The sequence below is a fragment of the Helicoverpa zea genome, chromosome 20 (assembly GCF_022581195.2).
Source record: "Helicoverpa zea isolate HzStark_Cry1AcR chromosome 20, ilHelZeax1.1, whole genome shotgun sequence".
NCBI lineage: Eukaryota > Metazoa > Arthropoda > Insecta > Lepidoptera > Noctuidae > Helicoverpa > Helicoverpa zea.
Genome location: NC_061471.1, coordinates 11,490,547 through 11,516,238, shown reverse-complemented (window position 1 = coordinate 11,516,238; position 25,692 = coordinate 11,490,547). Strand labels below are relative to the sequence as shown.

Sequence of the window (25,692 nt, the reverse complement as noted above, 5' to 3'; positions counted from 1 at the left end):
AATATTTTTAAATAGCAACGAATAATAAATATGTCAGTAGTTTTTTCAATAGGCCGTGATATATTGTTATAGAAAGTATAGGTAGTGGGTGGGGGATAGGAGCAGGAAGTGCTGCCTGGTGTTTCTGTTGTGTGCGGGTGCAACGCTGCAGCGGATGCGATAGTGACCGACTCGCGTGGCTGACGTTGCACTGACATCGCTGCGAGCTCCCGGGTGGAGCACACGCCGCCGCCGCTAATGTCGACGTACAGGCGACGCCACAGCTACCTACCTATGTACTTCTCACGAGACTAGTTTGCTCCCGACCTCCGCCACAAGGAGAACACTTTGAACCCTCATTCAGGATTGGCACTCTTAAAATAACGACTTATATTGACATTTCGTAAGGAGATGTTCTTTTGGCAGTCAGTAGACAAGGTAAGCAATGAACACACATTAGGCAGGGCGAGTCACGCAGCACGCCACAGCTAACACAACAACGACAAACATCTGATTGTTAGCGAATGGTAACGTGGCTACAATCTGCTTGCACAATGATGCTCTAAATGTTTATCAAATAGTCTCGGCTGGCAGTTGACGCGTCTCTATCTATCAACAACACATATTTCAACCAACATCACGATAACATAACTGTGTGTACAAAAATATCATAATAAATAGTTCCCACGCATGCGCATGGCGGCCGCAGACGAACAGCTGGTGGCGGCTCGTCCGCTGTCCGCCGGCCACCGCTTACCCACGCACATGTATAACATTACAATGTATTGCAGTCGCTTAAACATCTTACATTTTTTTATTATAGATATTTATGTTACTTTTCAAAGACGATTTCAGGACATGTTTGTCCCAGTTTGACCCAGGCTAAACTAGTTTATCCTATCGGGCTTAGGACTTACCTATCGGAACCGTTTGTCCTAGGTAGATGTACTGGTCAATAACTTCGATAGTACAGCATCCAAATATTACAGGAGTAGATTCATGATGATAAACATGACCTTTGTATTTTCCATGTTCATTTCAAGGACCTACTCGCTGGGAGACTTGAAGTCATCGAGCGTTTTATTTAAATCCTCCAGGGTCTCAGCCATGACTACGATATCATCTGCATATTGAAGGTGCGTAAGGTGTACGCTAGAGGCGAACTGCCATCATAGCGTTGTGTTATAAGCACCTCAGACTCTTGCTGCGGGATTGTTCGAAAGAGTTACCGCGGCCCTGGTACATAAAAGGCCTACGACGGAACACGACGGTTTTTAGTCAGTAAGAGTCTGATACTTTTGAAACAGCTCGTAGACATGGCTCAGCTCGGCAGTGATATGGATCTAGATTTTCAAGAGTCTCGCCGCTTTTCTTGAAGAACAATATCACTATGCTCCTGTGCCATGTCTTCGACTTTTTTTCCTATTGGATGACGGAATTAAAAACAAACTAAGAAGGAATTAAAAGCTTCTGAAGGCTTTTAAGGACAGTTCTGCCACTCGCTCTCAGAAGCTCAGCTGTGTTGCCATCATTATCCATTAACCTTGTTTTCGGAACTAGATGGTTGTAGAACAGAATTTTGATATCGTCAGTAGAAACCTTTTGATTCAGATTTAATATGCCTCTTACCAGTCGGTGGTCCCTTCCCAATTTCACGGAACTGACTAGAGACCAATTTTCTCAATCTATACTTAATATTATAAAGTCAAAGTCAAAGTATTTATTATTTGTAAAACATAGGTATACATAAAGTGTAGATCTTAAAATTAAATAAAATAGTGCGCTATGTTCTGTCTATGGAAAAGCTGAAGAGCTAAAGCTGAAGAGAAAATTTCTTTCAGTGTTAGATAGCCCATTTATCGAGGAAGGCTATAGGCTTTATCCCGGTACGGGAAGTAGTTCCCACGGGATGCGGGTGAAACCGCTGGCAGAAGCTAGTATAACATAAACTCGGTTGCTCCACTTCGGTTACCTCGGGGTACCATAATTGCGTTGCTCGATGAGAATGATTCGTAAATATTGAAAATAACAAACAAAGCAGCAACGTTATCAGTTCTAGCTGTAATTAACTAATTGGTATTTACATGTCGACCGCCTCGGTGGTCTATTGGTCGCAAATACTGAGCACGCGGTCTTGGGTTCGATTCCCGGTCGGCCCGAAATCGCTTTGTGGATTTTAGAAACTTTCAAAGCAGCCCTTAGTCTGGTAGTTGGTGATTGATAAACCTGTACATCAAAGATGTCCGTAAGTAAATGTCGGTCCTGCCCCTGATCTCTCTCCGGTCGTGTCCGATTATTGTCCCATCGGGCTATGAGAGTGAGTACACCTGTGTCTGCGCAAATGCTCGTACACGATCTCCTTATTTATATGAGAACAGCCGCCGTGGCCGTAATCAGCCTTCGACGCCGTTATTATGTTCATCAAGTACGTATCGTACATGTAAGTATCGTTGATAACAAGTTCTGGTGTAGCGCCAGTCCGGCTTCCTCTAGGCAAGAGCGAGCGCGTAGTAGAGCGCGAGTGGTCACCAGTAGGAATGCACCAGACCTGACACGCGGTACTTGCCACGTCTTCGTTATTCCCTAACAACGGTTTTAAAACTACATTATTATCACATGAGTAATACATGGGCGCCATTAACAATCAGTGTTTGTTTAGTTTAGCGGAACGTATTAATTGATTTCAAAACACGCCAAAAAAGTATTACTGTTTAAATGAATTTATAATTATCGCGGCGTTAATTAACATTATAAAATATAACATTATAAACATAGCGCACTATTTTAACTTTAAGATCTTCATTTTATTTTACACCTATGTTTTACAAATAATAAATACTTTGACTTTGACTTTGACTAAATAATAGGGCGTATATGGAACATAATTCGTTATTACCATTTCAATGACCTTTTATATGTAGTAGGTACTACGTATTATGGTCGGGTTGGGTTTAATTAAGTCGTGGAAGTTGTTTCAATATTAATTTAACATCACGTACGTAGCCGCATTATATTGAAAACCAATTAAAATCATGTAGGTGAGCGCTGCGCTTTGCGCGCCTAGCTGAGTTCCTTCACACAGCCGGCATGCGGTCACCATCATTCACATAATGATGGCTGCCAAACACGAGTAATTCTTATTTTATAGCAGATGGCTATCTATTCTACTTAGTCTTAGCTTAGTAAAGCCGGTAAACCTGTTTGTTTTTCACCTATCGAGTTGAAACACTTAATTACTATTTAAGTTATAATGTAGATAATTAAAATAAATCCATGTAACTGTAAGGATCACAAACTTCAAGACGGCTACGGGCACAGCTCCATGAGACGCGTCGCGTTACATCGCCTGAGTCGACAGTCAATCAGGCGCGCAGTGAGCTCCTCCACGCCCGGCACTCAATAATACATGAATATGTTTCACACGTACGTTATACTCGTATACGATCGTATTCGTGTATTGACTCAGCTCACATTAATCATCGAGCGTTGCTAGCACTTTTCACATAAGTGTTGAAACGAACAACATCCGCTAACCGAAGTATTCGAAATGTATTCATAAATAAATACATATAGTAGGCGAGCGAGACCTGAGTAACGGTAGCACAGGCGAGGAGCGACACTCATGTCCCTGCCAGCGTCACTTGCCGTACATACAGCCGAACTAAATAGATAGTATCGCTTATCTTTCATCTGAACTGAACACTAAGCTAAGTCTTGTCTTTTGAAATGAAATCATTGAAACTGAATATTGGACATAGTAAAGATTCGGGTTGAGTTTGGAGTTGGGAATTTTCTATTCCACGAATTAGCTAACTAAATCCTAGGTACCTATGTAGGCGTACGAGTGTTTGTAAGACGTACAAGTGTTTTTACTGTTTCACGCAAAAAATATTGAAATAGATAGATATTGATGAAACTTGACTTAAATATGTAAGTATATGCTTAAATATCTCTGTATTGGTAAAAAACAAAGTACATGCTTTTTATCTAGCTGCGAGAAGTTCCCTCGGAAAGCAGTGAAACCGCGGCTGGTAGCTAGTCAGCTATAAAAATATTCAGCAATTCACATAAAAATACAGCAGTTAAACTTTCCCGAATGTCCTCAATCAGATCAGACCAGTTAGGTAATGTGTTTTTAATAGTTTCATTTATACCGGGGGACACCGTGGACGGTGGACCGCTCCGCGTTCTCGTTTCACAATTCTCTATAATGTTGTTAAATATCTTTACATGACTTTTAAACAAGTAGGTATCGAAAGCGTATTACTTTCAAATGAGCAGTAAATGTTGAGTTAATTGGTCCGCGTTTTACGCAACAGCCGCGCACCGAGCCCGCGCTTCAGCAGTGCGCCCACTGGGCACTGGGCACTGGCCGCCGCTGGAACTGCAGACAGCGTGTGCCCATGTGCGATCTGCGGGTCCTCCAATGCGCACGCAATACTATTAGCGCCATTAAAGTAATAATTTAAATGGGAGTACTATACCCCATTCACGGAGCCATGAGCCAAATGGTAAACATACCATAAAAAGGGTTCTTTATAAGTCACGATTGAAGTAGTGAACATATTTTATAAAAATAAGTACGGAAGTAATATACTGACAACATTAGAAATTATATTTTAGAACGATGTCTGTAGAACTTATGTAATCCTTACAGACTTATTTTGAAATCAAATACCTATAATAAACGCCGTAAATTATTTTCTTAACTTTAATTAATTATGTATTAAATCGTTTACATGTAAAAGAACATAGAAGACTTGACTGCCAAACATAGAACCGTACTAAAAGACCACAGATACTGCGAACATTTTACATAAATATGTGACATTTTGTCATCGGTCGGATTTTGGCCACCATCTTGAAAAAGTGTAAGTCTTTGGTTAGATTTTGGCTCAGGGCTCGATGAATAGGGTATAGCAATGCCCGCAGACGCTGTCAGCTGGTACACACGAGTTTAGTGGAGGTGCTACACGCACGGTGGATGATGCTCGGCACCGTCTGCCGTACTGTACATTGCTGTACTTACACACTGTGTGTGGCGAGTGCGTTTTTCTTCCATACTGCACAAACGACATGGAAGTTATAAAACCAGCCAAGTGCGAGACACTCACGCACGAAGGGTTCTGTACAATAAAAAGCAAACACATGAAAACGAAAATAGTAATGGCCATTGAGTCTACTAGCTGTTTGGCTCGAAACGATAGTCGCGATACTTTTTTTTTATTCCAAACGCCAGTCCAGTCTGTTGCAGTTATCAATATCGAGCAAAATAATCACGTTTGTTGCATGAATAATAGATAATGAATATGCATAAAATATGTTATTATGCTCCCGTCGGTACGAAAGGATAATTCAGGCTAGAAATTCACATGGGCCTATAAAATATCAAACTTTATCTATTCATCATACCTCTATTAACAATAATAATATATTATGAAATAGCTGTTGCCCGCGACTTCGTTCGCGTGGAATAGTGACTACCGGCAGATTTTTGGTGGCTGGCTGGTGACAGATGGACGGACAGCGAATGTTAGTAATAGGGCACCGTTTTTCCGTTGGGCAGGGAACCCTATAAAAGAAGGCTCATTATAAAGAGGCATTTTGTTTAAGTTGTCGAGTCTGAGTAACATCTCGATACAAAGGACGTGTTTGAGCCGCGATACAATGGGATATTTCAAAGCTATCGCACAATGCGAATGAAAGCGAGCTCCGGCTCGATATGGAAAAATGTACCTTTCAATGGTAACGGTAAGTTTGGCGAAAACTCGTTATCGCGTTGACTTCCGCCGCGCATTTACAAACACGCGGCTGCGCCTGCGCAACGCCTGAACCAATAACTAATTAAAAAAACACACAATGTGTGTTGTTGGAGTAGGACTTTTGCACAAATGTTAAACTTTGTTATGATCGGCTTCCAGTCTAGCCGTTTGCAGCTGAGTACCAGTGTTTTACAAGGAGCCAGTAGTATCTGACCTCCTCAACCCAGTTACCCGGATAACCCAATATCTACCCCTTGGTAAAACTGGTTGTCGGACTTTCTGGCTTTAAGCTACCCGAAACGACTGCCAAAGATGTTCAAACGAAAGCGTCCCGGCTGTCTTCCACCACTTTATCGTGGTTTCCGAAACACAGAAGAACTCGTCATGACAAGATGATCACCCGTCCTCGGACAAGCGTTGCTTAACCTTATATCGCAGGCAGACAGGTGGACGCACTTGTTTGAGTTTCTATATAAATAATACTACGATCCGTTGCGTGCGATACGGCCGTTGCGTACGATACCGACAAGTGGACGCTTAGCTTTAGCCACGACACACGAGCTGTTCATTATTGGTTTATTAATTAAGTTTTTAATATGTCAGTGTCATGCTACTGCTCCATCTGCGTTAGCGTTAAAGTTAATGTCAATGGCCAACTACACGTTACTTAGGACATTAAAAATGCGTGTTGGCTACACTTAGGTTACAATGCCGCAAAGAGTTAATTCCTCATGAAGTCACGCGTTAACACACATTAAAGAGGTTAAACGTAGACACACAAAATAATTCTAAAAACTAAAGCTTTCTCATTTGACCACCAGCGCATCGGAGAGCACGTACGGGACCTGTGCCCGATCTCTGTCCCGTCGCGCTATGAGACTGAAGGAATAGTGAGTGCTCCTGTCCAAGCAAATGCTCAAGCACTAGTATGATATGGCCTGACTGATCACCTTACATGAGAACAGTCTCCGTGGCCGAAATCGGTCTTGGACGCCACTATGCGCTATATTTCTACCAAGTTTTATAAAAATCCATCCAGTTGTTTTTGTGTGTAGGAGCAACAAACACACACATGTATGCAGCCTCAAAAACTTTCTCATTTATAATGATAATTAGAATTACCTAGATGTTTGGTCAGTGCCCTTTTTATTCAGGTATTTAAAAACGATTTGTGCCTACTGTTTTTAGGTTCCGTACCCAAAGGGTAAAATGGGACCCTATTGTTTTCGCTACTCTGTCCGTCCGTCTGTCACCAGGCTGTATCTCATGAACCGTGATAGTTAGAGTTGAAATTTTCACAGATGATGTATTTCTGTTGCCGCTATAACAAAAAATACTGAAACCTAGAATACAATAAATATTCTGGGGGGCTCCCAAACATAATACGACAAACGTGATTTTTTTGCTCATTTTCTAAACAATGGTACGGAACCCTTCGTGCGCGAGTCCGACTCGCACTTGGCCGGTTTTTTTTTTAAAGTAATCCTAAATGGCATCAACGCGATCGATTTGCAAAAATATTGTTTGGACAGAAACTTAGATGAGATTTTCTACGTTTTAAAAATAATAAGGTAAAGCTTGTCGGCGTCGGTCGTCTCGCCGGCGCTATCAGCTGACGAGAGCGCGCGTGTGCGCCCCGCCCCCGCCGCCCCCCGCGCCGCCCGCGCCAATCAGCTGATCGCAGTAGGTCGCGGCGCCACGCGGACACGCCGCCGCGCCGCGCCGCCGCCCGCGTCACGCGTGCTACGCATTGTCATCTACACCTATTATAATTACGGCATCACCTGTACCCGCATACACATGGAATATACTCATTATAAATGGAATATACTAAATATTTTTAAAATTTCACCCTTCTAAATATTTTAAACACTGATTATGGAATTTTATGTATGTCTACTCTCTGACGCAAAGCTACTTACTGAATAGGTTTGGATGAAACTAGGAAGTAATACAACAGAATAACATAACAGGGCACTTTTCATCAACGTGCTGTTAAGACTTGGGTGCAGCAGCGGGAGGTTGTATATAATAAGATTTAACACGAACGTACGTGGCTTATTTATAAAATGGAATGGCGTGAGGTCGTGCAGAGCGCCGTGTTCCGGAGCGGCCACATGAAAGCGTTCTGCTCCCGAAGCTGTTCCTCTCGCTCCCGTGGACGCGAGAGGCAGTGCGAGCGGGACACAGCACGACACCCGCCTGTCAAGTTCGTTACTTAAAATGGCCGATGCTTGCTTAGTTTCGTGATCGCCTAGGGAGGGGGCCGATGTCGATAATATTATGTTTTATGGCGGCGGGTGGCGAACCTACATAAATTGGGTTTTCGTTTTACGAGAGATAATACCGGCGGTAAATTATACTTGCATTTCGGGAATCGAATTTCAGTGAGTGCGTGAACTCGACTCTGAACGGTTCCTAGTGGTGCGTAATGCGTTTCCACTTACAGGAAACCGGTAATTACGGATTGCCGTTGTGATGGCGAGCCGCACTTATCAGACCGTGACGAAGGAGCTCGTTATATTCGCGATCGTTATTACGAGTGCTCTTATCTTAAACGTCTCGCTCCACGCCGCCGCCGCATCCCCGCGATTACTGTTACTGTACTACATGTACGTACACGTAGCTACCTCTTGTAATGAATGAGATTGCCGTGTGCACGTCGCTTTTATAAGCTTTTATGCTTATCAATAAGATAGCTGTTTAGGGGTATAATGGCCCAGTAGTCATTGGAACCGTCTATGGCACATACATACGTGGCAGTGCGGTTCCTTCAAACAAGAAACGGATCGTTTCGCTAACGGGCAATAATTTGTTAACATCAAACTCACAGAGCAAGGCGGCATCATTTCGCAAATTCTACTGTTCCTGAAAATAGGTACACGTAACGCACAACGGACAACACAGATTACTATAATAGTTACTGGTACAACGCACATTGAAAAGGTACGCATGTTTCCGTCAGACAGCCACTGTACCGGCGCGGCGATTATATGTATGGCATTCATGAATTCATACCTCCTGTCAATTATCTCGTATAGATAGTCACCGTCTCGGTAAACCATAGATTGCGATACCGTTGTCGGTATAGTATAGTAGACCCAAACTGTGCAGCGTCTGGAAGTCGAACCCAAAAGAGTTGGGAAAAAGCCAGATAATGTTAGGTAAGCAAAACTACTCGTTTCTTATCTAAAGGAACCGGCAATTAAATAGGCCTTTCAAACGGAACAAGGCGCGCCCTATAAAGAGCCCTGCATGCTATAAAGAGTTGTTATTATTATGGTAACTGGCGTAACGTCATGCAACGTACGTACGCGTCACACTGAAGTTACAAATAGGAAGCGATTGGGGGTTGGCGAGTGCAAGCCCTGCGCGAGGTAACGGTGACACGAACGAATCTGTGCGGACTCACGATACAATATCACACCCATAAAAAGTAACAATAAACTTTTTATCGTCACTGCGAAGATAAAATAAATAAGTACACCTTGAATACAAGTCGCCGCCCCCCGGCCGTGCCGGAGCGGCAGGCGCGCGGCACGGCACGGCGCCGGCGGCGGCGAGCGTGCCGCCCCAATCATCCATTAGTCTCGATGTTTATTTCGTGTTTATTACGTGGATGCTAATTTAACGCTGTCGCTCGCTATGATGTCGGATAATGGAGTAGGTAGGTCTCACGAGAGCCGGGGCCGGCGGGCGAGGCCGGCGTAATGGCCGGCTTGCCGTACGTGCCACGTCTCTCCGCGTTTGCCTGCGCTTTCAATCTATTTGACTGCATCTTAATCAGACTCGCATCGGCGAATTGCCGCGCCCGCGCCGAGACGTTACCGCGAATGTTACGAATTATAATAATCAAGTTTCACTGCAGGAATACCTACTTAGCTGGATGAATTGCGGTTTAGTCAGATTTCTTTCCCAACACCTATTGTAGATTATTCACGACTCATTGTGTATTATACGTGTTTCAAACAGAAAATAAAATGTCCAATGAATAGCGGTGTGCGCTACGCCTTTGTTTAGCGGATATTTGGAAGTGTTGTCATTGAGAGCGAAACAATGGCAGAATGAGTGGGAGAGGCGGGCGATGGCCGCGCCTGCCAGAACTTCACACATGTCATGTGTTCACTAGCTATACCCAACTATTGTTCCATTTAACGTGTTCAACATAATATGCTATTGTTTCATATACCTAAGTAGGTACAGGACGGACCCGCAGAAAGCGCAAAACGACAATCAATACTCTACACTACACGCTTTCAAATATATTCAGCTCAATTTTAATTATAAATAAAAGCTTCGCTGTCACTGAAACTAGCTAAAATTGGTGTCTTGTTCTAGTTCAGTGGTTCTTAACCTTTTTGACATGAGGGACCACTTTAACTAAATTTTGTCTTGCCGGGGACCACCTCATCGGTTTACCTAAATTAGCACTCATTTCTTTATTATTTATACTTCTTATTTATACTCATATTTCTTTTTAAAAACTGAATTTTTGGGTCAGTTCTACTTAAAGCTAAACGCATGTCGGCATTTGTGTAGGTAAAGAAAAACTTGCCTATGTATGGAGTTTCCAAATGCGCGAGCGAAGCGAGTGCGAAATTTTTTCGGAATTAAACCAAATACTACGTAAAATGTAGCCCAAACGTACTGAACTTTTTGTTTGTTGACAAATGCAAAAATAAGGCCATATAGTTTCTGAATACGCGAGCGAAGCGAGCGCGAAATTTTTATCAGACTTAAAATAAAAATTTCGTAAAGTTTAGCCCAAACGTACTTAACGTTTTGTTTGTTGACAAATGCAAAAATAAGGGCCATAATATAGTTTCTGAATACGCGAACAAAGCGAGCGCGAAATTTTATCGGACTTAAACCAAATATTAAGTAAAATTTAGCCTAAACGTACTTAACTTTTTGTTTGTTGACAACTGCAAAAATAAGGGCATACAGTTTCTGAATACGCGAGCGAAGCGAGCGCGAAATTTTAATTATGTTTTAAGACTCAAAACCAAAATTACGTAAAATGTAGCCCAAACATACATTTTCATGAATGGGGGGACTAGATACGACACACCCGAATATACGTCCATGCGAAAACCCCCGCTCGCAATTATAAGTCGTTAAAAATTAAGTTAGAAAACGTACCTATAGCAACGTCGCGAAGCTAAGCTTCGCGGACCACTTGGAATGCTTCCAGGGACCACCAGTGGTCCGCGGACCACCGGTTAAGAACCACTGTTCTAGTTAAATACCTATGAAATAAATACAACTGGCAAAGTGCGAATCGGTTTTCCTCCGTGTTACCACAGATTACTTAATAGTTATTTCGTGAAACTTTTTTTTATTGGCATCTTGCAGTTCAGCACAGGGACGCTGCTTACTGCCTAACGGGACAATTTCCTGTGGATGTCTTGAACTGAAGGCCTCCAGCCAAGGGCACATCAGCTCAGACTACAGCAAGGGACAGGCTATCGTTTAGGGGTATTATTAAAGCATATTATATGTATGTATAGTACATGTGTTTATTATTATTTATGTACATATTATTTTTGCACTAAATATCAAAAAAAAGTTTTGCACCTACAGCTACTATTTCTCCATCACCCGAAGGTAGACTGGTAAAAAGCCTTAGGCGTTAAGTCCGCCATTTTACAAAATGTGGGAAAAGTATTTAATAAATATAAATAAATAGATAAAGCTAGTGCTCTGCAACGTGGGCTGACTTCAGCTGGGGTGGGTGGAGGGAGAAGTTAAGAACAAGAGTTGAAGTTCTCGCCACGACTGCGGTCGTCGTCAGCGACGCTTGGAAAACGGCGATATACATTGTTTATGTATCCTGAGCGTGCTAGTTACTCTCTTGGAGTGCGATGATGGGGTCGTCAGGAAGGGTCAGGGTGTGCCATGGTCAGCAGAGTGGTTCCTATCGGTCGATGCGATCAGGGGTTTTGTGTTTGACTACAGACGTTTGAAGAATTGCGCTGTAGGGACACTCTTATGTTGAGATTAAACATTTCGGATCCTGCAGATTAGATGTATGTATTCTGCAGGGTCTGCATCAGGTGGCTTGCGGGTGTTCGAAAGAGATACCGCGGCCCTGGTACATAAAAGGCCTATGACGGAACACGACGGTTTTTAGTCAGGGTCATTTGATGATTTTTGACGTCGTTAAAAAAAAAAAAGGGTCTGCATCAGGTGGATGATGCGGGCCTTTGCGAGCAAGGACATTACTCGCGTAGGACACGCCGGGACGAAACACCGCGGTGTAGAGACGCAGTTTACACTCAAGTGACAGTCGTCTGGCAGCAGGCGTGAGGAAATGGAGGCGGTTTGTGACGAAGGCGGCTCGCCGCTTTAATACGGGGGTGACGTGAGATGATTATCTAAGAACACTTCTAGATATTTGGCTTGCTTCTCCCAAGGGATTTACTTGCCGTACATAGTATGTACCAATGCGGAGTTGAGAGTTGTGGCGTGCTCTACAGAATAACACCGCCAGGTTTTTGTCAGGGTGGGCTTCTATTCTCCACTTCCTGAACCAGTTAGATATTGATGGTGGATTGGGGCTGCGGATGATGGCATTCAGACCACAAGAAGTGTCATCGGCAAATATATTAACGTTAGTAGCTGGAAACTTTGGAATCGCTTGTTTATAGCCAGAAGGCTAATGGAGATGACGTAGCCCTGGACATGGACATGAGGCACTCCCGCCTTGATCTGTTCACTGATCGCCTTTATGTGTTAGTTTCGTGTAGTTAACGGTATGCTGAAGACTGTTTGAGACACAGGACCGATTTCAAACATGCTTTCATTTTTGAGGTTTTTGGCGGTGAAATCTAGAAATGCATCGACAGTACAAGCCATTGAAATATACCGACCTATTTGTGCAATAGGTTTGGACCGACAAGTTATCGTTTATAAGCTAAGGTCTCGACAGCTGTCCTGCTAGAACGCGTCATTAGTATTCGCTTGAGATACAATTTTAGGTTAGTACAGAACATCAGCGAATGCTTGTTAGTTTTCACGTGACGGACGCTTTCACCGTCCACATGGACATGCTAAACATAGCGCTGTCACTCGACTCTCTTGTGACAACTGACACGGCGCGGTACTAACGCAAACGTTCCCTATACACAAATGTTTCGGAAAGTGAACCTCTTTCCGTCGCTTAGGTATATCCCTTTATAAAACAATCGAGTGATGTTAACTCGTTGTCTCGATTCATGGCGTGTAACAGGAAGCAGCTGAATATAACTGCTCCTGTGTGCGACGTAAACGACTTATATGTAAAGTTTTAAGCTATAAATTACACAGCCAATACTTTTATGAGAACTTCAAACATACCTGATTGTAATAAATACATAAAGGTATATGTCAACAATCAGGGCGAGCGACGGTGACTGAGCCAACAGCGGACATGTTCAGTTGCTAGTTGAGCTTATAGCTTTATGAGGATAAGTTCAGTTGTGAGGATTTATGTTGCTTCTACTGTTATGTGTACATTCCGCCTAAGCAAGTCGTTGAGCCATAAGACGAGTGAGTGAGTCATTCATTATTTGAATTGAACATAATGATCTCGAATATGAATTATAGCGATATGTTTACAATAGGTGAGAGAACACTTAAAAGAATGTGATTGAGACAGGCAGTGAGGAGTGTGGAGAGAGGTGAGCGTACTTACTTGCGCCGCTGCGGTCCGGCCATCCGAGAGCACTTCACGACTGCACACACGCACACTACTACACCGAACACGCACACACCGCATGGAGGTAAATAAAACGATGCTTTAGGGATTTTTGTAAAAAGATAGTTATATTTTTGGCATTGGACTATGACACAATATAATACTATGATATGCTAAGTAAGCGTTTTATAAAGACTTTTACATGCCGAATATTCGTTAATCAGACTATTCATCAGAGGACTCTTTATATATAATTTTAACAAACATAACCGCTTACAAAATGAGAGTAGAGATACGATTCTAATTTACCGTTCGGGACTGCTCTAGAACTCATCACCTATTCGAAAACATAACTATGTCTAGTTTTATTCTTAATATTTTTCTCACTTTCATTTTTTTACTCTATAGGTACATATTTATTATAATACAAATTTTGAACATATAATATTATCGATATGATATCTTATACAGAAAACGCAACGAATCGGCGACGGTACAATAACTTAATCTTGAAGCGTCGGTTACTGCGTTTGCGAATAAATATTTTCGTTGGTGGGTATGCACTAGCACCGACGCGCCGGCGAGCGGCCGACCCCGGCGAGGCGGCCGGCCGCGCGACCGGGCCTCGAGCGAAACGATAACACGGAACGTTCAGGTCCTCGGCGAAACAACACATCATAATCGTCCGGTACAACAACACATAAATCAACGTTTAAACAATATCAACGTACATAGGTACTATTTGGTATTAGGTTCGTTCGCGCACGAGACGACGCGAGGGCGCGCGCCGCCCGGACACAGACGCGCACGAGCGTGCCGGTCGCGGCCCGGGACCGCGCCGGCACGCTCGCCGACACTTATCACTCTAACTAATTACAACGAAACATCACAGAGACCGGGGCCCGCTCCGGCGCCGCTCAGCTACATGTAGATCGGCAGCTGCTGCAAGGCGCGCTTGTCGAAGCGGTCGTAGTGCGCGGCGGCCGGCGGCAGCGCGCGCGCTATATCACAGTCCAGCGCCTCCGGCGGCAGGTACGGGTGCGGCTTGAGGCGAGCGCGCGCCGCCAGCTTGCCGGCCGCGCCGTCCGCCGCGTACGACTCGAAGCGGTAGCACGCCAGCGGGTGCGTCGGCTCCTCGGCCGGCGCCCGCGCGCGCGCCGCCGCGGCCGGCACGGGCTGCGGCTGCGGCGCGGGCGGCGCGGGGGCCGCGCGGCAGCAGCGCCGCGCCTGCCGGGGAGCGCGCGCGCGGCTGCCCGGCGTCACTGCTGCGGCGGCGGCCGCATCTCCTCGCGGCAGGTTGTTCACGAACGGCACACGCCGCAGGCTTTCGAGCCTCCGGAAATGCGAAGGGTGGATCATGAGCAGAGGCTCGATCTTGACGCCCTGCGGCGGCTTGGCACAGTCGGGAAGCTCGTATTCGATACTGCAGTCTACGTGTAAAGGCACCGAGTAGTCCTTGGGGGCCAGCGAGGCGGGCCGCGCGTCCCGTCGGAAGCGGTCGGCGGCGGCGAAGTCGGCCTCGCCGCGGGCGTAGCCCGTCATGACGGCGGACGCGGCCTCACGGCATGTGCGCCGCGGGGCGCGCGCCGATCAGCTGATTGTTGAGGCCGAGCACAGCGCGCACACGTGCGCGCAGGTTGGCGGCGGCCGCGAGACTGGCGCCCCGGCCCCGCGCGCCTGCGCGGTGCGCTCTGCTCTCCCCGCCAGCCGCGCGCCCCCCGCGTCGCCGGGGAGCCGTTCATCCCGACCTGCCCCCCGCGGCCTCGGGACGCTCGCCGACTCGGGCGCTGAGCGGCGGCCGCGAGTTAGCTACGTCGGCGGACGACCGGGGGGTGAAGCTCGGTGCGGGACGTGTGGCGGCGACCCGCCGACGGCCACGAAATTTCATCGACAGATCGATAAAAATGGCGATGGCTCGTAACTAGCGATGCGAGCGTTGCGCAGAGATGCACTACGCACGGCTTACTAGCAGCGGGGGCGCGGGGCCTAGGGGATGACTGCGGAGGGGATATGATTGCTAAACAGCTGACTACAAAGAAGTTCAAAATATTAAACAAGAGCGGGCTCAGTCGTGCCGCCGCCGCGCCGCTGTCCGCCTTCCACTGATGTTAGACCACATTATGACATTACAATAACATTGCCTTTTGCTGTTGTAATACCTCTTTTCTTTGAAAAGGCTAGAAGTATACCATTAAAAAGACACATTACAGGTACCTACTTCAGATTTCAAACACCACACATTAATCTTTATTTTCCGTTGAATTAATGTATTAAGACTAATGTATTCAGACCAAAACTACATAAATGTAAAATGTTTGTGTTGATTAAGTAGGTTACAAGTGTAAGGATAGGTAAGATACACAGGATAGGTAGGTAAGGTACAATATGTATTCGTTATGTTATACTCATGTACATACGGGCGACATACAGTACATACATATAAGGTATGTATAACAAATCTGGAGACTGTTCGCTTTTTTCTAAATATGCTATTTGCGTGTCAGACACAAGACATCCGGCGCTGCCGCTGTAGCTTATCTTAGGAAAGTGCGATAATAGATAGCCACGAGGAAACGGTTTCAAAGGTTTCCCAGTGCTCTGTGCTATCCTGTGATTGATGTAGATAAGTAGCGCTGCCAAACGCTCACTTCCTGCGACTGATAGCAGGTAGCTCTACTGCCCGAACATTGCCCGACAAAGAATCGCTTACACTTGCTTACGACTGTACTTATGTGGAATGTCTTATTTCTTACTAAATACATATTATACCTATGTTGGTACTGGTAGTATTACTCAAAAAATATGCTAATCAATCATACGACTCTACTATATAGCGATATTAGCGATACGATTCCGTACCCGAAAGCGTAAAACATGATCCTATTGCTAAGACTTCCCTGACCATTAAAAATCTTGATAATTAAAAAATATGTTTCCCAAAAAAGGCTCGCTACGCTCGTGTTTCAATAATTAGAATCCTGAGCGATAGCGAGGGAATCTAATTGCACTCGAGTGCAACACGTAACTTTTCATCCCACCTCATCGAGGAAATTACTAAATGCAAAAAAACAAAATGGCGCGCACATACGAGTATCAAATTAAAAAGAAGTACCTATTAAAGTTCATTTATTTAAAAACTCGGTTTAAAAATGAAATGAGGTTAGAAATCTATGTAAAAACAATAATAAAAATTACTTAATTAATTTAATAATTATTTTAAGCAGTATTTTATTTGTTTAATATGTATTTGTTTGAAAAGTCTTATCAAGATTGTCACAAATGGAGTATTGTACACGATGTTCTAAATTCAAATCACTTTGCCGCTCTAGAGGATAAAAACGACTTTTGCGCTCAGATATCAAAGGGTAAAACTACTCTTTCCGAGATGGTGGGATGAAAATATTATTTCAGACGTTCTGTATCATGGTAGGGGTGCAGAATATTACTGTGTACTTATATGTTTTGTGATGAGGTCCGTGTAACAGTGGTATAGAATGGCTGGGGTTAGCTGAAGGCATGAGCTGTCTCTGCATGCGTCGCCGCTGTAGAGTGACGTCACGAAATAAACATTAGGGGTATATAGGCAAAGCAGTAGACGCGTGTTGCCACCCACGCCGGGCATCGTCGGCTAACGTCGCGACCGAACACAAACACATCGACGATCAGGTTACACTTCTGACAGTTTTAGGCACAAGCGTACCTGAGTCATTAGCGCAAACATTTTACGTGGTATTGTAAAATATAGCGGGCTGGTGCAACGCGGTCCGTGGTCTCAGCGCGAGCACTCTGTGTGGTCTAGTGCCCGGGTACGGACGCGCAGTATGGCCGCTAACCGCAAGTGTTGTAAGCGCGACGCCATTGCCTTTGTGCAGCTGAGGGCTGCAACCTAGCTGCATTCACACTATGATGGAAGCTGCTACTCATTAAACCACACGTTTTTATATATAATTACAGATTACCTTAATAGTTACTTCGGTATAATCACTAACAGCCAGTTTCTTCATCAAAAGTTAAAGCCAAAGTAAAAGTCAAAGTAATGTCTAAAGTAAAAGTAACGGTCAAATTCAATTTTTCTATTAGTTTTGCTGTCACTTTAGCCTTGAAAAAACGAATTTGACCGCCGAAAATCATCTATAGGAACTGGTTACCTTAAGATCATTGGTTGTAATTGTAAAACTGAAAAAAATACACGGGCAGATGAGCCTATGTTACTTGGGAAGAGTGTAGCTTTTCATCAGTGAAAGAATTTTTCAAACTAGTTCAATAGTTTCGGAGCCTTTAGGGTACAAGCAAACAAAACATTCTTTTTTATTATATTAATATAGACCAGCTGTTCTCCACGGCTTCCCCCACATCTCGGGAGAATAATTTTCACAAAATGTGCGCATCTCATTAGTAATTAACTCATGTGGTGCAATCAAAGTGAATAAGTTTTCATTGAAACTATTCAGTTAGATATTTTTATGTTTGATTGTACGCTGAAAATAATAAATAAACAGCAAGTGAATATTTAGGATAGAGTGAGTGGTGGGCGTCCTGCTGCAGCCGGCGCCGCTGCGGGCCGCATCCGATCCCACGAAACCAGACACCGAGCCCCACACGCACAAGGCGCTCAAACATGTTTTGATTGCACGTATTTGTTCAGTTATGGAGATAATATAGGCAAGGCGACATAAACAATGAAAAATGCGTGTCGCAGCGCGGCGCGGCGCCGCACGCCGCACGTCGCCGGAGGGTGACTTCTGCTGGGCGTGACTGTACACAGGGCTCATGGGAATTTATACCATAAGGAAGTACCTGTGCAATGTGCATACATACGACTCGTTGTCGATCTACGATAGAGTATTATTCATGACTATGAAATTATAAGAAGCCAGTGTACAACCAAGAATACTTTGCTAATTTATAGAGTATCGTGCCTAGTAAAACGTTTTAATTTCTTTCTTTCGAATTTAATTTCTTATTTAAAGTTTGTTCAGAGGGCCGTTTGATTGACCGGGACATTTAAATAGATTTAACAGACAGCGTGTTATTAAAAATTACGCCACGTTCTATCCAAAAGCTAAACAACCAAAGCATACCTATTCGTTTATTGCATGTTCCGAAACAAAGAGAAGCCTAGCCTACATTCAGTAAGATCCTGTCACACTCGTACATGAATAATGAGTGAAGTTTTTTGTTGCGAATAATCGGCAACAAGCAATTTACCATTGAGTTAAATGTACCGATCCTACCGGATAATAAAACCCAGCGGGGAAGTTTCTATTGAACATTAGAAAAACTAACAAAGGTCTCGGAATCGTCACAATAGCGCCATCATTCGAGACTTGAAGATAAATCTACTCCGCTTATCTTACTGAGCCACGCTTTTTGTTACAAGATATACAAAGGTTTAAACGAAAGCATGTGAATTTCAGGTACCTACCTTTTTATATTAGAAATGGTAAATTGCAGTGCATGTTGGTCCAAAAAACCGTGCCCCATTCTACTCATGTTACATTAAAAATACCAAATATTTTTTGTAAGACCTATAAATATTGGCAATTCAATAGAAATCGACGCCGGCTTGGGTGGACGTGTCGTCCTTGGCAGCGGTGCGACAACGCGGCACGTTTCGCAACGCGGTGCGGCGCCGCACGCAGACCGCGACTCATGACGCTGCGCTGCGACAATGGTGTGCATCCCGGCATCGAAGGCGCAGGCGGTGCGCGCTGCTGCGAAACAATTCTATCCGAGATATTGTAAAGATGCACCTATCTAGTGTGCGTCTTCTAATGCCTTCATTGTGAATGCTCATGAGCATTGCAATGTTTGCTGGAGCGATTTGCCCGCATCCGGTCTGATTTATTATTGGATTTTCCTGATTCCAATATTTATCACATCATTTCAGCATAGCAGTTTCTACCTAGAGAAGATATGCGTCAGATTTACTACGCATTCATTTATAAGAATTGAAACTTCAGCAACTATTGAGTTTCAGTAATGTTTACAATTTCAATGAGAGCATATTATAAGCCATTTGCAACGCCTGAAAAAGACCGCTGAACTGATTGTTAATTAAAGCACCTGTGTCTTAGCAAGCAAATAAATATTTTGAGTTTGTATTTGAATGAGTTAACTCGAACAACAACTCTTGAACATCGCCGGAGTGTCGCTCGACAGCCGCACGTTTCCTACAAATCTCTAATTCTCAAACCATGAAATTCCGTTTAACAATGTTCGCATGATACCGGAACAATTTTTTATTTTATTAATGTTCGATATGAAGAAACGTTCTCACGCATAACGTTTAGTTAAGGTTTTTATATAAAGGCAATCGTTCAACCGCATTCATTGCAGCAACTCTCAAGTGGCTGTGGGTACGAACGAACGCGGTACACTTAGTTCCGCTGAGCCACAGCAGCCCCGGGGCCCGGCGGGGGTCCCTCGGGCTCCTCACATCAGATTGACCCTTTTCATTTCCGCTCACATTTATTTTTATTTATTTTTCGAAGATGGCGAAACTGCCTCACGCAGGACTGGGCCGCAGGGAGTATCGCGGGGCCTGGGGAGGGGAGGGGTGACACGAGTACTGTTGTTTACGACACTGCACTAAGTAGGTAACCCCTTTGTGGTCTTACAATAGACATTGCTTCAGCTCTGTTGTTCCGTTATTTCTCATGTCACGACCTATAATGGTTTACTTAGGTTCTTAAATAAAAGTAAAACTGAATAAGTATACCTAGGTACCTACGTTCGCATTTTATATACGTGATAAGAATAAGAAATGGTTTCTTTTCACAATTTTTTTATGAATTGTGCAGTTAAGAAAGACTTCCTGCTTACCTGGCAAAGTCCATTGAAGCTTGGAGCCTCATAACTATGAGTTAAACTGAAATCGTTTGAGTTTTATTAAGATCGAGCACAACAAGGTGAAGCATTATTATAAACCAAATGTTGTCTAATGAATATGCAAATGTAAAGTTTCAATAGTCGCGGAGCGTTCCGAAACAATTGAGTGTATAGTGCGCTGACCGATATAAATATGTACCTACCTACATATGTATCGAGTATTGTGTACAGACATCACAACTTACTTCAACTACATTAGTACAAGTACCAGCGGGCGTCCTGAATCGGTTGCCAGGCAGCCGCTTGCCGCTTGCAGTCCTCTGTAAATTAGAAGACTTTACCCTAAGCACACTCTAAGTTCTCAAAATTAAATATTTGTTTATTGAATTCCATTATGTAAGTTTCACTTTCTAGCAAATGGGAGCTTATATGTATAATTCGTTATTTGTAGTAGTTGCCTTTAGTTTTTGTGTCACCAGGCAGCCATGGCCGGGCTCGGGGTCGCGCCCGCAACATACCTACATAGTCTGTCGTCTGTAATGTACTTCTGTAGCTCATCTAACCAAATTGCTGTTGGTTTCTCATTGTATTGACACTACCTACTAGGTATGTATTTAGTATTTCGGCTTTGTACTTTATGTCTCTTTCTATGAAAACTTTGCTAATATCTTCACTCATACTGTATGTAGTGATGGTGTGTTCGTGGCTTTGCTTAGAGCAAAGACTTCGACTTACATAACATACAGTTTATCCAGGTACGTGAAGAAGTTCAGGACGCGAAACCGCGAAACCTCGCGGAACAGCTGCTCAGTGTATATTATGTGTGCAGGTAGAACCAACTGAACATATTATTGTGTTTGGACTGTACCTAAAATATTCACGACGTTCCTCGTAAATAATGCATTTAATTCCGCCAGCAAGCAGCACAATGAAAGTCTTATACTTATATAAAAGAGACAGGGATACTGAATATTATGAAAGTATTTTTTTAAATAATTCATCTCTCCCTTTACAAAAACCAACTGTTGTTAAAAGAAACAGAGCTAACAATACAACTCCACTAGAATTGTGACGATCTTTCGCTCGGGAAGTGAGATCACCCGCATGCTATTGTGTCTGGTAAATGTACGGAATTAGTTTATTATAAAATAATAATATTCCACTATTATCGCGTACATATGGCAGTATTGGCGGTATCAGTCTCACTGCACACATGACGCGCTATTGAGCGCCGGCCAGGCCGGTGGGATCTGTCCCAAAGTTTAATATGTAGTTGAATAGTGAGCGCGACACCAATCCTCAAGCTATTGAGGATAAAGTGGCCATTTGGACGAGCGCGTATAAGAATCGGTCCATAAATAAAAGCGGGTAGGTGTATCGTTGGTGCAGTGACTTCACAGCGGTTTGAATGTGAAGTGTTCGGCACTGTTGCCGCAGGTCAGGAATGCACCTCCACTCACAGGAATTGCAATGCGATCCGTATCCATAGCTTCTAGGACAGATACAAATAAGTTGCCCTTTAAAAACAATTAATAACAATGAATGTCCCCAAAATTATCGTCATTGTATTAGGTACATCAAGTGCGGGTCGATTGATGAACAATCCTGAGCGCTGTTGTCTAATTGTGCCGGATTACCGATGCCACTGCTAAGTGCCGACTTAGACGTGGATTACTAATCTAAGTGCCGATCATGATATTACACTGAAGTGGTACATCCTAACTAATGAAATATGTGAATTACTGCAATACTCGGTGACGTACAGTACAGACAGACAGATCATTAACGTTATGGTAACATATAATTATTCGGCGGTAAAGCAGCTGGAAGTATAAATTCACATGGCCCAGATTATTGTTTCTCTTGAGACATTGGTTCGGTGAATAAGCAGCAAGGCTTTGTGTTCCAAATCAATCTAACAATTAACGTTATTCCTCTGTCTTAAAGGTTTCAATAAAGTTGTATCCAATTATTTGGAGTAAATCCAACGACTTCATAATAAATGCAAGTTCATCGTGAGTTTGAGCGCAAATACGCACATTCATCAACTGGCAAGCCACTGCGGCTGCGGGTCACTCGTGCACGAATCGTTGCATCTCAGGTTTTAGATCCATGTTCTATAATCCAGTTGACATCTGCCCAGTTACCTGCCTATGTTAAGAAGCTTAACTAACAACATGGGACCTTCAACGGCTGAAACGAATAGAAGAGCATTGTTTATTCTTTATTCCGGAAATCAATGATATTTGTATATTGATTGTCTGAAGGGTAGAATGAACTTACTATAGACTAGCTTCTGCCCGCGACTTCGTACGCGGATCCTGTCCCTTATGCCAGCGACTACGGGGTCAGCAAAATCAAAGATCTGAATCGTCTGATATTGAATTTTAAGGGCCCGTTGACTTGAAAACAACGGAATACGCATAGCCATTAGAAATGTTCCATATATTTAATTTTTGTACTTTAACGGCAAAAGCACAGCAGACTAAACAAAACGCTGAGAACTGAACCGCAATAGACGTGACCATAGGGATAAAAGTAGTGATTCTAATTAGTCCGCATTTAAGTTGTGTGTGGCAAAAATATTACACGTATTATTACGTAAAAAAACATTAAATGTTACTGAGATGACAAAGTCGTGATGACTTAGTGGAAGTCGTGGTGGTTTAGTGGGTAGAGTCCAACCAATCTCTCAGGTATGAGCGTGCGTCTTTAATTCCAAGTCTGGCAAGTACCTGCCAATGCAACTTTTCTAAGTTCGTATGTACTTTCTACGTATATTTTGGATACCAATGACCGTTATTTGGAGGGGATGTTAAACTGTAGGTTCCGGCTGTCATTGAACATTCTTGGCAGTCGTTATGGGTAGTCAGAACCCAGTAAGTCTGACCAGTTTTACCGAGGGGTGTTGGGGGTTGAGCGGTTAACCGGGTTGTGGAGGTCAAATAGGCAGTCGCTCCTTTTAAAACACTGGTAATCAGTTGCATCGTGACTGGAAGTCGACCCTAACATAATTGGGACAAAGGCTCTTGAGATAATAACGACAATAATAATGAGATATAAGCATCGCAGGATATCTGAGGCTGATGACGGGGAGTAGCGACCCCGCGGGGCATATATACTGAGTTCTCCAGGGAGAGTATACTGTCCCCCATCTCCGGCCGGTCGGAGTGAACCATGACGGGGGTAGGTCTCACGCCTCTGGCTTGGCTTGACCATCCAGAGTGGAGTCGCTTGAGCAGGGTTAGTAGCCCTGCTCGGAGGATAGGTGCCTCGTGGTAAGTGACCCACAGGGAGCGCGTAATCTGCGTTTAAAATCCGCCGAGGTATCCTCACACTTCAGCCGCTCATGTCCCTGTTGCCCTTTTGTTGCTATTCAGTGACAGATTCCCGGGGGCCCAGTAAGTGAGCTGGCGAGTCTCCACCTGCCATTTTTACATGTATCTAATACATTGTCATCGGCAGGAGCCATAGTTCCCGTAGTTTCCCCATTCCTAGTCCATTAGCCTCCCATCACAATAGCCCAAGTAGTATTCATCCACAGTTTGCAATGGTATAGCACAGATTGTCTTTTTTTTTAACGACGTTCACCGGGGATTGTCCTTGGGTTCATTTCTATAGTGTATAAAGGGATAATTGTCGGTTTTGTATCACCATTTCATTAAAGTTGTCTCAAAAGGGCTTCAGCGTGTTGGCTTTGGCCTCACGTTTGCCTCCCAAAAATTCGGAACTCTGTAGTCCCGAGGTCTGGAAGAGACATACAAAATAATAATGAGATATATATAACGCAAAAAATTCGGAGAGTGGGGGCTCGTGACGCCACGTCTAGGTATGTAAAATTTGTACTAAGCAGTGACTTAACACAAAATTCAAGCGTGTTATATCTTTGTTATTATTTGTTTGTGAGAAGGAGAAAAGAAAAAATACGTGTCCATTATTTTAGGGTTATCTAAAAGACGGACTAATTACTTTTTTTGATTCACCATACCTATTTCATAACATTCATTTCTATACATTTCAAGTGTAGTATTGCTCTTGAAGTTCCACATCAGGTGTTTCAGATCTTCGATGTTTATACGTCAAAATAGAGAGTGCTTATCAGATTGAACCACTTTTGCTAAAACATCATATCTTTATAAGCTATAGTCTAGCTGGGCTCCTGGGTTTCCACATCAGGTGTTTTACATCTTCAATTTTTATAAGTCAACAGAGAGTGCTTATCAGATTGAACAACTTTTGCTAAAACGTCATACCTCTATATGCTATAGTCTAGCTGGGCCCCTGGAGTTCCACATCAGGTGTTTTAGATCTTCAATTTGTATAAGTCAATAGAAAGTGCTTATCAAATTGAACAACTTTTGCTAAAACGGCATACCTGTATATGGTACAGAGAAGCTGGGCTCTTGGGGTTCCACATCAGGTGTTCCAGATCTTCAAATTTATTATCTCAGCTGAAAATGCTCATCACATGAAACAATTTTTGCCATGACACCATTTTTGTATCTCTTATAGTTTTGTTGGTCTGTTGGTGTTCTGCATCAGGTCTTCAAGTTTCGAAGATAAATTATAGCCTATATGTTGACCAGGCTTAATACTGATACAACAAAGAAAAAATCATTGAAATCCGTTCAGTAGTTCGGAAGATTAGCGTGTACAAACAAACAGACATACAGACATACAGACAGAATTTTTTTTTTGGATTTGTGCTCCATTACTGTTTCTAAACCCCACCCAATTATTATTTTTTTAATATATTCAATGTACAGACACAGTTTTTTTACAGATTTATTATATGTATATAGATATAGATGATAGAGCCGAGAGCGCCGTGTACCCACACAGACAGAGTGCACTCGGAGGACAGCTGCAGCGTCAGTGATACCGGGCTCAGTAGACCGTGGAGACGCCGCGCCGTGGAGACAAGTCAACTCGCATCCAGACTCACAGCCACTGTGCCACAAAGGAAATACGACTTAACTGTACATTGCCATGGAGGAGGCAACAGCACTAACAGCTAATTCTCAATAAACAATCAATTCAACATTTGCAGAATGATACGACGACAACTAATTTGTTTACTGCACGAGACTTTTAATTGAACAGCGATATCCTCGTTCAACATTCAACATATTATTTGTTTATGTTATGAAGATGGCGGTGTTGAAAATGCATGTTACGTTACGTTCCTATATGGTAGACATACATAAATAGCATATTTAGTCATGTTGACAAAAGTCTTGAAAGGTAATGTTTAGTTTGGTAAATGTGAAAACTCGGTAATTTAAAACTAAGGTCACCTTGAGGTGGGTTTGGACTGAAACTGCTGTGGTTACTTGGAAATATGTAATAAGACGGCAACGCGAGCCGACACATGCAGTATCTGATAACAATGGCGTTGGTGCCCGGCTAGTCGCGCTATCTCGCGGCCAATAACTTGCCGCG

General features: G+C 43.4%; 1 protein-coding gene across 1 annotated transcript; it reads right to left on the bottom strand.

The window, feature by feature from the left end:
- Positions 1-13,520: 13,520 nt before the first annotated feature.
- On the bottom strand, positions 13,521-15,103 carry LOC124640416. Its single transcript, XM_047178185.1, has one exon. It carries the CDS (start codon positions 14,959-14,961, stop codon positions 14,341-14,343), a length of 621 nt encoding a protein of 206 aa, XP_047034141.1. The 5' UTR covers positions 14,962-15,103; the 3' UTR covers positions 13,521-14,340.
- Between the last annotated feature and the right edge of the window lie 10,589 nt (positions 15,104-25,692).

What these genes read in the sequence shown, in the direction of transcription:
- LOC124640416 (XM_047178185.1), bottom strand. Translation starts at nt 14,961, where the DNA reads ATGACGGGCTACGCCCGCGGCGAGGCCGACTTCGCCGCCGCCGACCGC.